Source organism: Carettochelys insculpta, chromosome 16 (genome assembly GCF_033958435.1).
Source record: "Carettochelys insculpta isolate YL-2023 chromosome 16, ASM3395843v1, whole genome shotgun sequence".
In the NCBI taxonomy this organism is placed as follows: Eukaryota; Metazoa; Chordata; order Testudines; family Carettochelyidae; genus Carettochelys; species Carettochelys insculpta.
This window is the reverse complement of record NC_134152.1, coordinates 20,932,682-20,947,652: the sequence shown is the minus strand read 5'-3', so window position 1 is coordinate 20,947,652 and position 14,971 is coordinate 20,932,682. Positions and strand designations below refer to the sequence as shown.

Genomic DNA, 14,971 nt, shown 5'->3' with positions numbered 1-14,971 from the left:
ATACAGACAAGTGACAATAACTCTGAAGGTAGTCGCATATTTATGGTGGCAGACCCAAGAACGAACTATTCAAGTGGCCGGGGGGGGGTCCCATTTCGTCCTACTCAACTAGTCCAACAGATTGCAATGGGTATGTGCGTCACTTCTCAGATGCGGAGCACATTGCCAGCATTATCATGCCCAGGGTTGATGGACCAAAGACAAACAGAGGCTGCAGCTCAGTCTTGAACTACGTGCCCTTTTCAATGCTTACACGTATTTTCTTCCTCATATTCAAGGCAAGATGATCTGAACCCTTGTGAACAATACCACAACAATATTTTATATCAGTCATCAGGGAGGAGACTGATCACGATCACTTTGTGCAGAGGCTATAAAATTATAAAACTGGTGTATGGTGCACAACATTGTCCTCAAAGCATCATACCTATTCAGCATGAACAATACAACTGCAGACTCCCTCAGTTATCATTTCTCCCTAGATCACGAGTGGGCGCTCCATCACACAGTGACCCAACAGCTCTTTTAGACATGGGGTCATCAAGGTGCAGATCTCTTTTGTAGTGTCAGGAAACTCCAAATGCAATCAGTATTGCTCAAGAGTGGGCAAAAAGGCACAGATCTTTATGGGATGCCTTTCTCCTCTCTTGGAATACTCACCTTCTGTATGCCTTTCCAGCTATTCTGCTGATTTGCCAGAGTCCTTAGGCAAATCCAGGCAGATGGAGCACAAGTGATCTTCATAGCTCCAGTTTAGCCCAGGCATATTTGGTTTCATTTACTCACTCACTTATCTCTCTCCTCCTTACCTGCTCCCCAACCATCTGGACCTACTTTTTCAAAACAGGGTGGGGTTTGGTGCTCCGTTTCAGATGGCATACTTTACATCTGACCGCCTGGCTTCTATGTGGCTCCCAGAAGATGCCAACCACTACTCCCAACAAGTGAGAGAGGCTCTGTTACAGAGCGGAGGAGAAACAACACGTAAGACCTAACTTGCCAAGTGTAAGCGCTTTAAGACCTGGTGCTCTTAAAGGGGTATACAACCTCTAAAAACGTCATTGTTCATGATTCTCAACTATTATTAGCTATCTGAAGGATACTCAACTGTTACTATCTTCACTCAGAGTCCACCTGTTTGCGATAACAGCCTTCCACACACCTTTAGATGGCTTCTCGATGTTCACTCATCCAATCATAAAGAGGTTTTGGAAAGGTCTGCAAAACATTGTCTCCCGTTTGGGACTTAGAATGTATCCTTCATGCCTTAATGAGACTGCCATTTGGAGCCAATAGCCACATGTTCTCTCGACATACTAACAATCAAAATGCTCTTGGTCGCTATAACATCAGTTCATAATGTGAGCGAGACAGCTGCCTTGACTGACTCTCCATATAGACCTTTCCACAAACATAAAGTTGTCTTACAATACCACCTCTCTGTTCTTTTTAAAATATGTTCCCAATGTCACGTCCATGAACCTATAGTGTTCCTTTCCTTTTATCCTAAATGTCACACCTCTCGTGCAGTTTACACACGCTCGATGTCAGAAGAGCCATATCTTTTTATATAGACTGGACTCAATTGTTGAGAGAGTCGCAAAGAATATTTTTATCCATAGCTGAAAGATCAAACGGATTGCCTTTTTCATCCCAACATATGTCTAGACTTATATCTGCATGTATGGTATATTATTCTATTGAAAATAGGCTTCTCCTGTCAGTGCTTGGAGCGCATTCTACAAGGTCAGTAGTGACATCAATAGCCTTTTTAAAGGGAATACTGCTACAGGACATATGCCATACAGCCTCTTGGACTTTTAACCACACTTTCATGACACATTATGTGATAGTCACATGCAGACAGAGATATGGCAGCAGCTAAAGCAGTACTGGCTTCAGTAGCTGCACCAATTCAAACCCCACGATCCAATTATAGAGGGTACTGCTGCTCTACAGTCACCTTCCGTAGCCCACCCACAGGGACATCTCTCGAAGAAAAAAGAAATTATTCACTTTGTGCAGTGACAATGGTTCTTGGAGATGTCTCCCTGTGTGTGCTCCACAACCTACCCACCTTCCCTCTTTCAGTGCAGTCTACATAATTAGGGTGTCAGTGAAGGAACTGAGGAGTGTGAGGCTGTGTGTTTGATTCCCTAGTGGTGTGAACGGTGTGTACTTTGATTGCGCATGCATAACCCCCCTGTATACTGCTAGAAGTAGTCTCCAGTCTGGAGTGCAGGACAAACACAACACCTACTGTGGAGCACACACCGGGACATAGATTTCGAAGAACCATCGTTACTGCATGAGGTGAGTAGTTTCTCTTTCTGGCATATATTAAAATGATTTTAACTGATAGTATGATGCTCCCTTGTGTTCGATTTTTGTGTTCTGTCTTTTCAAGGTAGAATATAAATCATTTGGGGCAGCAAATGTAAAGAGTGTTGTTTTTAAAAAAAGAGAACAGCAAAATAAAAAATTAGCACACGTGGTCAGACCTATGAAGAACAGGTTTTCAATAAATCATGTAAAAGATAATCAAGTAAACAAAAAAGCCAATGTGTTTAAATGCAATATGTGGAAATTACTGAGAAGGAAATAAAATGTGCGATAAGGCTGTACTATTTCCAACTTTCATATTGTATAACTTTAGTTCAAAGTAACCTTGCATTACTTTTTTTCTGGTACATAAGTTCGCTTTAAGACTAATGAGTTTTTTCAACCCTGGGCCGGAAAGCATGTACATTTGAGAAATTCTAAGTAGATGAAAATAGTTGGTGATTTCAGCATTACCTTTTTTGTTTCAAGCAAATGTATTACCACTTCTTTATAAACCAGATACATGTAAGTGTGACTAATGGCAATATCCTTTACATATACTTATTTATGCTTTTATTACATTGCTTTATAGATGTGGGCCCTTTCTCCAACTGTGTTTGCACTGTTGAGTAAGAATTTGATGATTGTTCACAATGACATAGCAGTTCATTTTCCTGCTGTCCAGTATGCAGTTCTCTATACTTTATATTCACATTGTACCAGGTAGGAAGATCACTGAGGCATTTAATATTTAAGACAATAAATAGATAACTGTAAACTATATTTGTGTTTTAAGAAATAATTTTTGCTATAGCAGGACTGATACTAGTGTATCAATGATGTGCCACCATTTCTCATATAAATTCTTGTTGTCAATTATTTTTGTTTTCATAAGTATTGTACCTTATGAAAAATGGTTCCAGATTGAAATTGGCCATGCATGTTCTCTGATTTGTAAAAATATTCTGCAAAAGATTTTAAATTGCTGATTAAGGTATATTTTATAATTTCTAATTTAAGTGTGTTTAAAATAATTTTGTGAGCAATTTATGACATGGAATAATTTTCCTTTTTAGAGAAAAATAACCTCTAGTACATTACATGATTTCTCTGATATTTAGCATGCTCTTTTCAGTATACATAAAACAATGCATCATTTTGTACGTGTGGTATCTTCCATGAAAACCTTCAACAAAGGGTTGTATGTTACAACTGAAAAAATTAAAGTAGATTTGAAGTGTTGTGTTAGGATTTCGGGCTGTAGTTAGCATGAAATTATTTTAAAATAATTATATTTAACTTCTTTCTTATTTAATCAGGCATTTAGAGGGCATTGGAAATTTTTCATTTTAAACTGTCGTGATTATAACATTGAAACTAGTTTCTGGGAAACACATCTGAGTATATCAGTGAATTTCTTTTTGTGTATGATTTGATTGTATGTTTAATGAATAAAATACTACTTTTCTCATTTTCTTTCAGGCATGACCACTTCATATCCAGTAGCCTTAGCTCCTCCTCTCCTTCTTTGTTTGATGGAGCAGTGATTAGCACTGTAACGACAGCTACGAAGAAACATTTCTCTATCATACTAAACCTTTTGGGTTTATTGCTTAAGAAGGATAACCTTATTCATGATACAAGGTAAACCATATTTTTACATATCTGAAATTGTCTTTTCCAAGAGAATTACTAATTTTCATTTAGAACCAAGAAATTGTTTGCATTGTTTTACTTTATAAAAAAAAGGGGAATTGGGAATAAACATTTCAAAAGTGGGAGATAACTTAAGATCATAGTTCATATTATTCAGGCTAACACATCTGAAAAAAATTAATTGATCATGTTTTCATTAATATGAAAACATTAGAGGAGAAACTTTTCTTAGCCAAACATTAAATATAGAGCTTCCAAAACTCCAATTGACAGATTACTTTCACTTACTTAATGATTGTCTTTCACAAATATTTGAAAGCTTACATTGCCAGGTGGATGTGAAAACTCAGCATATTTAATGTTTTCTGAGTAACTTGGTTTCGGTTGTATGGAATGACTATTCTGCAATACATTTTTAGGAAACTACTGATGACCTGGGCTTTGGAAGTGGCTACTCTAATGAAAAAATCAGAAACATATGCACCATTATTCTCTCTTCCATCTTTCCACAAGTTTTGTAAAGGACTTCTAGGAAACAGTAAGAGTGCACAAAATTTTTCTTTCTTATTAGTTACCCTTTTTAAGCTGTCATTAACTTTATTGATATGTCCCTGGGTGAAGACAACTGACTGATACAACTGTGGTCACTTCTGATTTGCCATTTTTTGCTGAGCTCTGGTTGCAGCTGCATAACCACCCCCTTACTTCTCCACTTGTTCCTCAAACTGTCAGTTATTTGGAGAGGATAATATACTTTCAGGAGAGGACCAGCATCAAGATATTAAGGTTCTCAATGGAGTGATTAAATATTTGGAAGTCAGATTACATATATTTGACAAGGAATAAGTAATCCTAACGTAATTTGAGGTATTGTGTTAGGGAGAGATTGGAAAACAAAATGAAGGCAGTGTTATGGAAGCAAGTATTTTAGTCCTGCTCTTTGTACTTCCTTACCTTGTGAAACTAAATTGCTTTATTCACCTTTTTTGTCACTATCTGCAATATAGTCAAATGTATGTTATCCCCATTGCACAGAGGCAATATGAAGAATAATCTGTGAATATTGTTTAAGGTCAGAAAGTGCAGTATAAGTACCAGGAATTATTACTAATGATAGTTATACTTTTTTTAAAATGACACAGTGATGTTAGGTATACATGGTAGGGATACAGTTACAGCTTTGATTGCCATGACACTTCCATTTGTATTAATAAAATCCATATAGTTAAATAGAATTTTTAAAGAATTATTTTTTTAAATAATATCCTTTAATCTTCAGGATAGCTTTGTGTGGAAATGAATTAATTTTTTCATCTTAATGAAAATGACATCCTTTATTTTTACCTTTAATGCAGCCCTTCTTGAAGATGTGAATATTTGTCTTCAAGCATGTAGTAGCCTCCATGCCCTGTCATCTTCCCTGCCAGATGACCTTTTACAGAGGTACTTTCCCAAAAATTTAGTAAATTTTCTCAATACTGTAAAAGCTGTTTTGTCTGGCACTTGACCACCAGGAAATCTCCATAAAGAGACATTTCTGGTGGTCTTGGAAAATCTGGATTATAGTCCAGTTGGCGTGGGACTGTCAGGCTCCCTTCCTGGCTCCAGGTGGCTCCTAGAAGGTGCCAACATGGCTCCTAGGCAGAGGAACAGCCATGAGGGCTCTGTGTACTAAAACCTGATCCCACCCCAAGTGCTGGCTCCACCCCTTCCACTGGACGGAACCATGACCAATGGGAGCTGTGGGGATGGCAACTGTTGGGGCAAACAGCACACAGTTGCCTAGCCGCACCTCTGCTAGGGGATGTAAAACCTTGTTAATTAGTTAACTGGTTAAGCATTAGGCTTAACCGGTTAACTGATTAAATTGGGGGGAGCTGCTGGAGAGGCTTCTTCAGCCTGGCTTGGCTGCAGATCCCCTGCCCTCAGTGCTCCTGGGCTGGGTCTGCTGCAGATGGGGGCTGCTCTGACCAGGCTGGAGTTTGCCCCCTGTTTGCGGTGGGCCACACAGGGGCTGGAGCAACTCTCTGCCTGTGGTGGGTGGGGGCTGCTCATCCCTTTGGGGTGAGGCTTACCGGTTAACTGGTTATACGTTAACATCCCTTGCCTCTGCCTAGTAGCATGAGGGACACGTCCCCCCTTGTTGAGAGCCTTCTGAGGTGAATGCCACCTTAATGCCCCTCATATACCTTATCCCAGAGCCATCTCTTGCATCTCAAACTCCTCCTTGGCCCCATCCCAGAGCCTGTACTCCCTGCCAGGGCTCTTATCCTGTCCCACACTTATGCCAGTTAACTCTTAATTAACCACAGTAATTGACTAACTGGCACCCCCAATTCTCCCAACATGACGGATGGCAGAGTTTTACTATGTGTTACTAGTTGCACATTTTATTATAACTTGTTTTCTTTGTTTATGCAGGTGTGTTGATGTGTGCCGTGTTCAGCTAGTCCATACTGGTGCCCGTGTAAGACAAGCTTTTGGAAAACTGTTAAAGTCAATTCCTTTGGATGTGGTTCTGAGGTAAATATTTTTTGAAAGCTCTTGTATATCTAGAGTGTATTACTGTTTTCACAGGCTAAACTTATTTTAATTTTAAGAAAATACAGTTCTGAAATATATAAAAATCGTTTTGGTTTTTTTTTTTTTGGATGATATAAAACATGAGTACATCTCCTCCTTGGTGGTTTAGTGATTAGGATTTGATGCTTTGGGCTTGTCTACACGAGCCCCTTCCTTCAAAGGGGGCATGTAAACAAGCCCAAGCAGTGAGTAATATATGCAGTACCTCACTAGCTTAATTCTCACTGTGCGAACTTCGAAGTTAGAAACTTTGAAGTGCTGGCAAGCTGTTTAGCCGCGGGCACTCACTTCAGTGACCTGGCTTCAATTCCCGGTGACGGAAGTTGTTTCCTTCTGCAGAAAGGACCTGGGCATTACAGGGGTTAAAAAGCTGGACATGAATCAACCATGTGCCCTTGTAGACAAGAAGGGTAATGACATATTGGGCTGTATTAGTAGGAGCATTGCCAGCAGATCTAACAGTGATTCGACACTGGTGAGGCCACATCTGGAATACTGTGCCCAATTCTGGGTCCCCGCTTTAGAAAAAGGGTGTGGACACATTGGAGAGAGTCCAGCCAAAAGCAATAAAAATGATTAGGGGGCTGGAGCACATGACTTATGAGGAGAGGCTGGTAGATTTAGGCTTGTTTAGTCTACACGGCTATGTCTACACTTACCAAAAGCTTCAAAAAAGGCCGTGCTAATGGCCAGATCGAAGAATACTAAAGAGGCGCTGAAATGCATATGCAGCGCCTCATTAGCATGCCACCAGCTGCGGCACTTCAAAATTGCTGCGTTTCACTCCCATGTAGCTTGTCTACATGAGGGTCCTTTTCAAAAGGACCCCACAAACATCAAAATCCACTTATTCCTATGACCTCATGAGGAATGAGTGGAGTTCAAGGTTGGTGGGGTCTTTTCGAAAAGGACCCCCTGTGCAGGAGTGAAACGTGGCAATTTTGAAGCGCTGTGGGTGGCAGCATGCTGAGGAGGCATTGAATATGCATTTCAGCGCCTTGTTAGTATTCTTCGATCTGGCCGTCAACATTGCCTTTTCTAAGTTTTTTGGTAGACGTAGTCTGAAAGAGAGCGCTGGTGGAGGATTTGATAGCAGCCTTCAACTACCTGAAATGGGATTGCAAATAGGATGGGGAGAGGCTGTTTTTAGTGATGACAGATGACAGAATGAGGAGCAGTGGTCTCAAGTTGCGAAGAGAGAGGTCTAGGTTGGATAGTAAGAAAAATTGTTTCACCAGGAATGTGGTGAAGCACTGGAATAGGTTACCTAGAGAGGTGGTAGAATCTCCATTTTAGAGGTTTTTAAATCTGGGCTTGACAAAGTCCTGATTGGGATAATTTAGTTGGGATTGGTCCTGCTTTGAGCAGGGACTTGGACTTGATAAGCTCCTTAGGCCTCTTCCAACCCTATGGTTCTATGATTCTACTATGAGAGTATTCTTTGTATTAGGTGCTGCAAGAATAAACTTTTTAGCATAAAATAGCTGTTATGGAATTGGAGATAAATGAATTAACAATTTTTGTAAAATGAGTATAATTCAGAGTTTCAACACTAACAACATCTTGGACTCTGGGCCTAGCCTCCTTTTAAAAAAAAAAATCATTATCATAGTCTGAGAACAGACTTATTTCTAGGAGTTATAACTTCCTTTTTGACTGGGAAGAATATTGTTACTTCTGTGCATATCTAGTAAATTCTTATTTTCGTATAAAAATAATTATAGTCTTAATCTAGCAACATGTGAGTGTTTTCTTCATAATTTATTTTGGACTGCAACAGCCTCTTTGAGTTAAATATTGATAAACAGTGTATGGCAACTCAGTTGATATATTTTTACATAATACTTTGACCACCCTATAATTCAATAAGATGATTCAAGTTGTACTGGCAGAGAATTTGAAATCTAGTAATACTTCTAATATCTGGTAAATCTATCAAAATATGAAGTCCCTCAAGCCTTACGAAAATCTTCTGACTCTACCATAAATAATGTTTGTGACCTCTTTTTTTATCCTATATAATTAAATCATCTATAATTGCAGAAGTTTCTTACTTTAATTTTTCCTGTTCAGCTAGAGATTGCCAAGCTCTGGTGGGTAGATAGGTATAAATTGGAGAATACTACACATTATTAAATTTTTTAAAAAAGAATTTTATATGATATTGACATTTGTTTTGGTGGGCAGAAGAATCAAATGAACACCTTAAGGGGAAAAAAATGGCAAACTGGCAAAACTTGGAAAACTGGGAGAGACAGAGGGACTCTCACCCTGGCCCTTTCCCATCAAGAATTTATGTATATGTTGCAGGGTTTATGACAGTGGAGCTTTTTTGGAAATTGCCTCTGTATAAGCTCTTCAGAACTCATATGTTTCTCTCAAGGAAATCCTGACCATATAAAATTCTACACATTTACTAATTAAATTTAAAATGCTCTAGGTGTGCTCATACCTCTAAATAATAACACCCACAACAAAAAAAAAAAACAGCCCTTGCTTTATTCCAAAAGGTGAGTAATGTAAAAATTATAGTTATAAAACCAGTTATATTCCTTAACTGTAAAAGTTGCATTGAGGAATTTCTCAGCAACTTACTCTGGTAACTTTTTTTAAGCAAACCAGTTAAGTCTCAATATCTTCCACTATTAGTGACATAAAACAGGTACAAAAGCAGTTCAGTAAATTTGTATTCCAAAATAAAATACAGAGTTCTACTTGCTTGAGTTCCAGGAGTTGAAAGAAGAGGGGGTTAAAAAAGACAATTACAGATGTAAGGTAGTTGTAGATAAAGTACATTTACTTTGTCACTTTTGCAAAAACCCTTCCCTCCAGGCCTGTGTGAGATGAGATTGGCCAGATGAGCTCTAGGATTGTTTTGTTCAAAACAAAAACTAGTTACATAGTGTTGTTTCTTTCCTAAAACTTAGTAAATGCTGTGAATAATTTAAATTTTGTGACCTTTCTTCTATAGTATAGTTTGGTCTTAGCAGAATCAGACATATCTTACGTGCTTTTCTTTTTGTAGTAACAACAGCCACACAGAAATACAAGAAATCTCTTTGGCTGTAAGAAATCACATGGGCAAAGCTCCAAGTAATACATTCCACCCACAGGATTTCTCTGATGTCATTAGTTTTATTTTGTATGGGAGCTGTCACAGAACAGGGTAAGAACTTTTTGTGCCTTTTAAAATTAAAAAAAAAATACCATTTACAATGTCCACTTGATTATGTAGTAAATATATGCCTGTTATTACTGAATAAGTTTAATGTTTGGTTTGCTTTGGCTACCTTGAATCCTGAAATATTAAATTTGCTCATCAACAGACCTAAGTCAAAAGCAGTAACTAACTTACAGTTGGCTTTGCTTCATGATATATTACATTACCTGTGATGGCATTTGCGAGTCTGCTTTTATTAAATATATAAAACTAAATCACTTTGGCAGTTCTTTTCAGTACACCCTGGAAGAAGTATTTATTTTAACATTTGGACTCTTTGTACTTAGGAGTAATGTAAAGTCACTTTTGATGGTAGAAGGCTGCTTCCACCTTTCAAAAACTACTGTTTGGCAACTGAAAAAATTGCTTGTCTAGTTTAGTTTCAGTTTGAGAACTGTATGCTAGGGTTGTTTTAGTGAACAAGCACTTTAATTGTCTCGGAGGGATAGTAGTGCTGATTTGCAGCTTTACAGAGAAAAATCAGTCCTGTAGCACCTTTGAGACCTAGCAAATGTATTAGGTTGTGAGCTTTCATGGGTAAAATCTGAGGAAATGGGTTTTGCCCATGAAAGTTCAGAATGAATAAATTTGCTAGTCCCTAAGATGGTACAGGACTACTTGTTACTTGTGAAATACATTAATTACAAGATTCTTTTTCAGATACTTGTACACTAGACCCCCATCTTACATGATTTTGACTTACACATCTCTTGCAATAACAGGAGTTGCACTTGTGAATGGCAGGGAGTCAGGAACCAGGCTCCAGCCTGTCTTCCAGCTTCTTTCACTTGCAGGAGCCTAGAAAGTGACCCTCACTGCTGCGCCCGGCTCCCAGCTGCCCGCCACTTCCACATGTGGAGGGGAGCCAGGAAACTGGCGAGCACTGCTGTGCCTGGCTCTGGACTCCTCGCTGCTCATGGGATCAGGGAGCCAGGCATAGCCAGGACTGGGGACCTGAAGTCACCAGGGGACCTCCCCATCCCAGTCCCGACTTATGCAAAATTTGACTTACACGTGGTTGCCCAGGAATTCAACCCATGCACAAGTTAGGGATCTACTGTAACTTCATGCACTTTAGTGCTCTGACTTCTTATTCTTCTCAGCCCAAAGGCTAAACTGATTTTGACAATTTTGGTAAAATTCCACTGAGCTGTTTGAATTATCAGGCTAGGAAGTGCTTATTGGAAGCTGTCTTCTATCTTAAGTGTCTGTTCTATACAGAATTACATATGAGCAGATGTCCGTTTTGGTGGTGCTCCACCCAAGCACCTGGTTAACTTGGGAATTTATTAAAAATTAAACTTGTCATGCTTGAGCCTTTAGAAGTATGTATGAAGAAATTTAGTTTAGAAATTATGTAGGCATTGGTTGAAATAACCACCAACTGCCCAACACAGCAGAGCTGATTTGATTCCTGTTTCCTGTGAGCAGCAGGGAGCTGAGAGCCAAGCTGTAGCTCCCCACCACTCACAGGAAGAGGGAAACTGGCCACTGCAGCAGTTGTGATGTGCTGGTCAGTTTCTCCACTCATGGGAGTTGTGGGGAGCTGCAGCCTGGCTCCCAGCTCCACACACTCACAGGAGACAGGAAACTGAAAAGTGCTGTGGAGCTGATCAGTTTCCTGCCTCCTCTGCATAATGCAAAATTTGACTTACGTGGGGTTGTGCAGGAACGCAACCTCCACATAAGTCAGAGGGCTACCGTATAAGAAAACGACTGTAGCAACTGGCAGCTCCACGTTTGTTTTTTCTGAAGCTTTCTATAGTATATACTTGAGTGATAGATTCTAAACCTAGTTGATCAATAAGCCTTAAGGATTAGCTAAAGTTTTTTTCCTAGCAGTATCCAATACATGAAACAGCTTAGGAATTTACTTGTCAAATCAGAGTCATACAAACAGGCATAGAGTTTTAAAGAATGATGCATTGCAAAGTGAACTATTTAAATTACTAACTAATTGATCCACTCAGCCATATCCACATCTTCATCCTCATCATTTTCTTCCAATAAGCAGTTTTCTTTGATGTTTCATTCTTACCACTAGGCTCTGTATCATCATCATCTTGCACTTTTTGTACTTGATGTTTTCCTTTTATTACCCAGATGGGGGGTCTCTTGTAGTCAGAAACCATGAGACAGTTTTATTTGGTACCTTTTAATCTATTCCTGATACATGAAAACAAGTCCCTCTTATCTTATTGCTGCTTAATTCATTTAAGAGCCTTTGGTGATGGACCTTGTCAGAGCCTTTCAGATAGTCCAAGTACACTATATCCCCTGTGTCACCGTTGTACAGATGTTTGACCCCCTCAAAGAATTTTAATAGATGGATGAGGTATGATTTCCCTTTACAAAAGCCATATTGACTCTTCCCTTAGCAAATGGTCTTCATCTTAGTGTCTGAGCATTTTGTACTTTAGTTTCAGCCAGTTTGTCTGCTGCTGAAGTTAAGCTTATGGGCCTGTAATTGCCAGGATCACATCTGGCGCCTTTATTAAAAAACTGGTTTCACATTAGCTGTACTCTGGTTATCTGGGGAAAGGCTCATTTGAGTGATAGACTACATGCCAGATCTAGTAATTCTGTAGCTTCATATGTGTTTTTTCAGAACTCTTGCGTGAATACTACCTGGTCCTGGTAACATTATTACTCTTTAATTCATGGGTGTCCAACCTTTTGGCTTGCCTGGGCCGCATTGAGTGAAGAGGAATTGTCTTGGGCTGCATATATAATATAGTTAATGTATATAAATCACATAATAATGTTAAAAGTTTACAATCTTGTGGGGCCGCATTACTAGCTGTCCAGGGCCTCATGCGGCCCATGGGCTGCAGGTTGGAGACGCCTGCTTTAATTTATGTTTGTTCCAAAATCTGCTCTATTCACTCTTCAGTCTGAGAGGGTTCCTCAAATTTGCTCTTGAAAAAGAATGGTTTAGCTACGTTATCTCCCTCATATTCTCTGCAATGAAGACCCATGTGGAGAAGCTAAATGCAAGTTCATTTAGCTTTTTTGGAACACGCTTGTCTTTTTTGAGTACAGTGAGGTCCCCACATTTGTCAGCTTCAGGTTTGCAAATTCAGTTATTCGCAAGCCTGTGGCTCTGAGGCCAGGAGCACTGGTGGCTGCTGCTTCTCCTGGCTCTGGGGCAGGGAGCGCTAGCCACTGCCCCTTCCCTGGGGCTCCGGGCAAGGAGTGCTGGTGGCTGCCCCTTTGCTGGGCCCTGGATGGGGAGTGCCAGCAGCTGGCATCCCGGGCAGGGAGTGCTGGCAGCTGGCGCTTCCCCATATTAGCAAAAATCAGCATTCGCGAAGGTTTGCAACACTGAACCCTCATGAATGTTGAGACATTACTGTACTCTTAACATGTCATTCATCTGGTGTACCCACTTACTGTTTGAGTGGCTTCCTGCTTTTATTAAACTTAATCTTTTTTGCTGTTTTAATTGCTCTCTCTGTTATTTTGACTTGCCTAATTATACTTTTATGTTGAGTTGCCAGAGCTTATGCTCCTTCCTATATTCCTCAGCAGGATTTTGCTTCCAGTTTTTAGAAGATGCCTTTTTGAATCTTTCTTTTACTCTGTTATTTAGCCATGATGACATTATTTTGTCCTTATACTATTCTTTTCTAAAATTGAGGTGTGCATTTAATTTGAACCTCTATTATGATGATTTTAAAAGATTCCATACGTCTTACAGTCATTAAGGAGTCACACTTCGTTTTCTGAGAACTTCTATATAGTAATTTTACTACCTTTGGTTAAGTTGAAGTGTTACTTCAGTGTTAGTAGAGTACCTCTGACGAAGCTGGTCTTTGCCCATGAAAGCTTATGCTCCAAAATGAGTTAGTCTGTATGGTGCCACAGGACTTCCTGTTGTTTTTGAAGATACAGACTAACTCATCTACTCCTCTGATACTTGGTAGTGGAGTAGTTAGCTGCCCTGTGTGATGGGCTCACCAGGTTTAATGCCTATTATATAGGGGGTTGACCCCCAACAATTTAATGTGTTTCAATGAGGGTCATATTAAAAGGAGATGCTTGATTTATTCATCAAGTTATTTACCAAGAGGATTCGGGTGGCAAGAGACTCGCAATTGGCGCTGTCCTTGAGACCTCATCTCAGCAGCAGCTGCCTTTGGATCCAGCAGTTGATGCTGCCTTGTGGTTGGGCTCTGGGGCATTCCTCAAGAGAAGAAGGGGTAGTTTGCCGCCTTTGGTGCTGTGACTTGGGGCAGTTCCAGGGCTTGGGGAGATGATGATGACATGTCTAGGAGGAATGCTGAACAGCACTGTGTTTCCTCAGGCATGTGGGATGGAGCAGGTCCATGCAATTGCTCTCCAATATCAGGCCGAGAACAGCGAGGTTCCTTACTTCTAACTTTGATTCTGGCTATGGTGCATCATTGTAGTCTAATGTTGGCACCAGAGCCAACAGTCTCCATTGTGATAGCATACGACCAATGAGACCTGCTCTGTCCCTCAATCCTAGACTTTTTGCTGACTTAGGAGTTCTCCAGTGTTATGGTTTCTACCAGCCCATTCTTAGTTATACCTTTGGTACCTACTGGCCATGTTGCTGAGTCAGAAGCTCTGTTGGCAATGCAGTTTCTGCCCCCTGGACCACAGACTGAAGGTCCCCTTGATGCTAGTGCATGCTGTGACGGGGCAGCTCACCACCATGGCACCTTATGCTGTTTGATCCAGGAATTAGCTTGTTTGGTCTCCAGCTCAGCACCTCCATCTGGCAGTTGTTGTGTTCGTGCATGAAGAGTACAGGCAGCAGTCTGCTCTGGACCCATATAGCCTTCTAGACTGTAGTTTTCTTCAGGGCACTGCCCTCTGGCAGTGATTGCTCTAGTAGTCCCTTGCCCCCTTCTGGAGGATTCCAGAGTCCTGTTTAAATCCAGGGTGCCCACTGCAGCCTGAGTCTAACCCCTCATGGTGGGGCAGACTACAGTTTATTAGGGCCACCGCTGGTGTATGGCTAGGTGTTGTACAAGGATGAATGGGAGGGACTCACAACCACCCACCACTAAGTCTCAGCCCAGGGATCCTCTGGCATCAGCCTTGTTCTACCAACCTGTTCTCTCCCCTTCACTGCCTTGCTCCCCAGGCCTCTTCCCCTGTGGCCCCCTTGCACCTTGTAGGCCTCTATTTTGGGATCAGCAGTCTGGCAGGCACCAGGCT

At 40.5% G+C, this 14,971-nt stretch overlaps 1 protein-coding gene across 2 annotated transcripts in view; it reads left to right on the top strand.

Moving 5' to 3' along the window:
- SMG1 (SMG1 nonsense mediated mRNA decay associated PI3K related kinase) overlaps positions 1–14,971 on the top strand; it is a 146,764-nt gene that overhangs the window by 48,195 nt on the left and 83,598 nt on the right. For both annotated transcript variants that reach the window (XM_075010976.1, XM_075010974.1), the window contains exons 14-19: positions 2,915–3,045; positions 3,805–3,966; positions 4,398–4,516; positions 5,334–5,421; positions 6,400–6,501; positions 9,587–9,727. In XM_075010976.1, the coding sequence (XP_074867077.1) occupies positions 2,915–3,045; positions 3,805–3,966; positions 4,398–4,516; positions 5,334–5,421; positions 6,400–6,501; positions 9,587–9,727 (743 nt within the window). The remainder of the gene's footprint in view (positions 1–2,914; positions 3,046–3,804; positions 3,967–4,397; positions 4,517–5,333; positions 5,422–6,399; positions 6,502–9,586; positions 9,728–14,971) is intronic.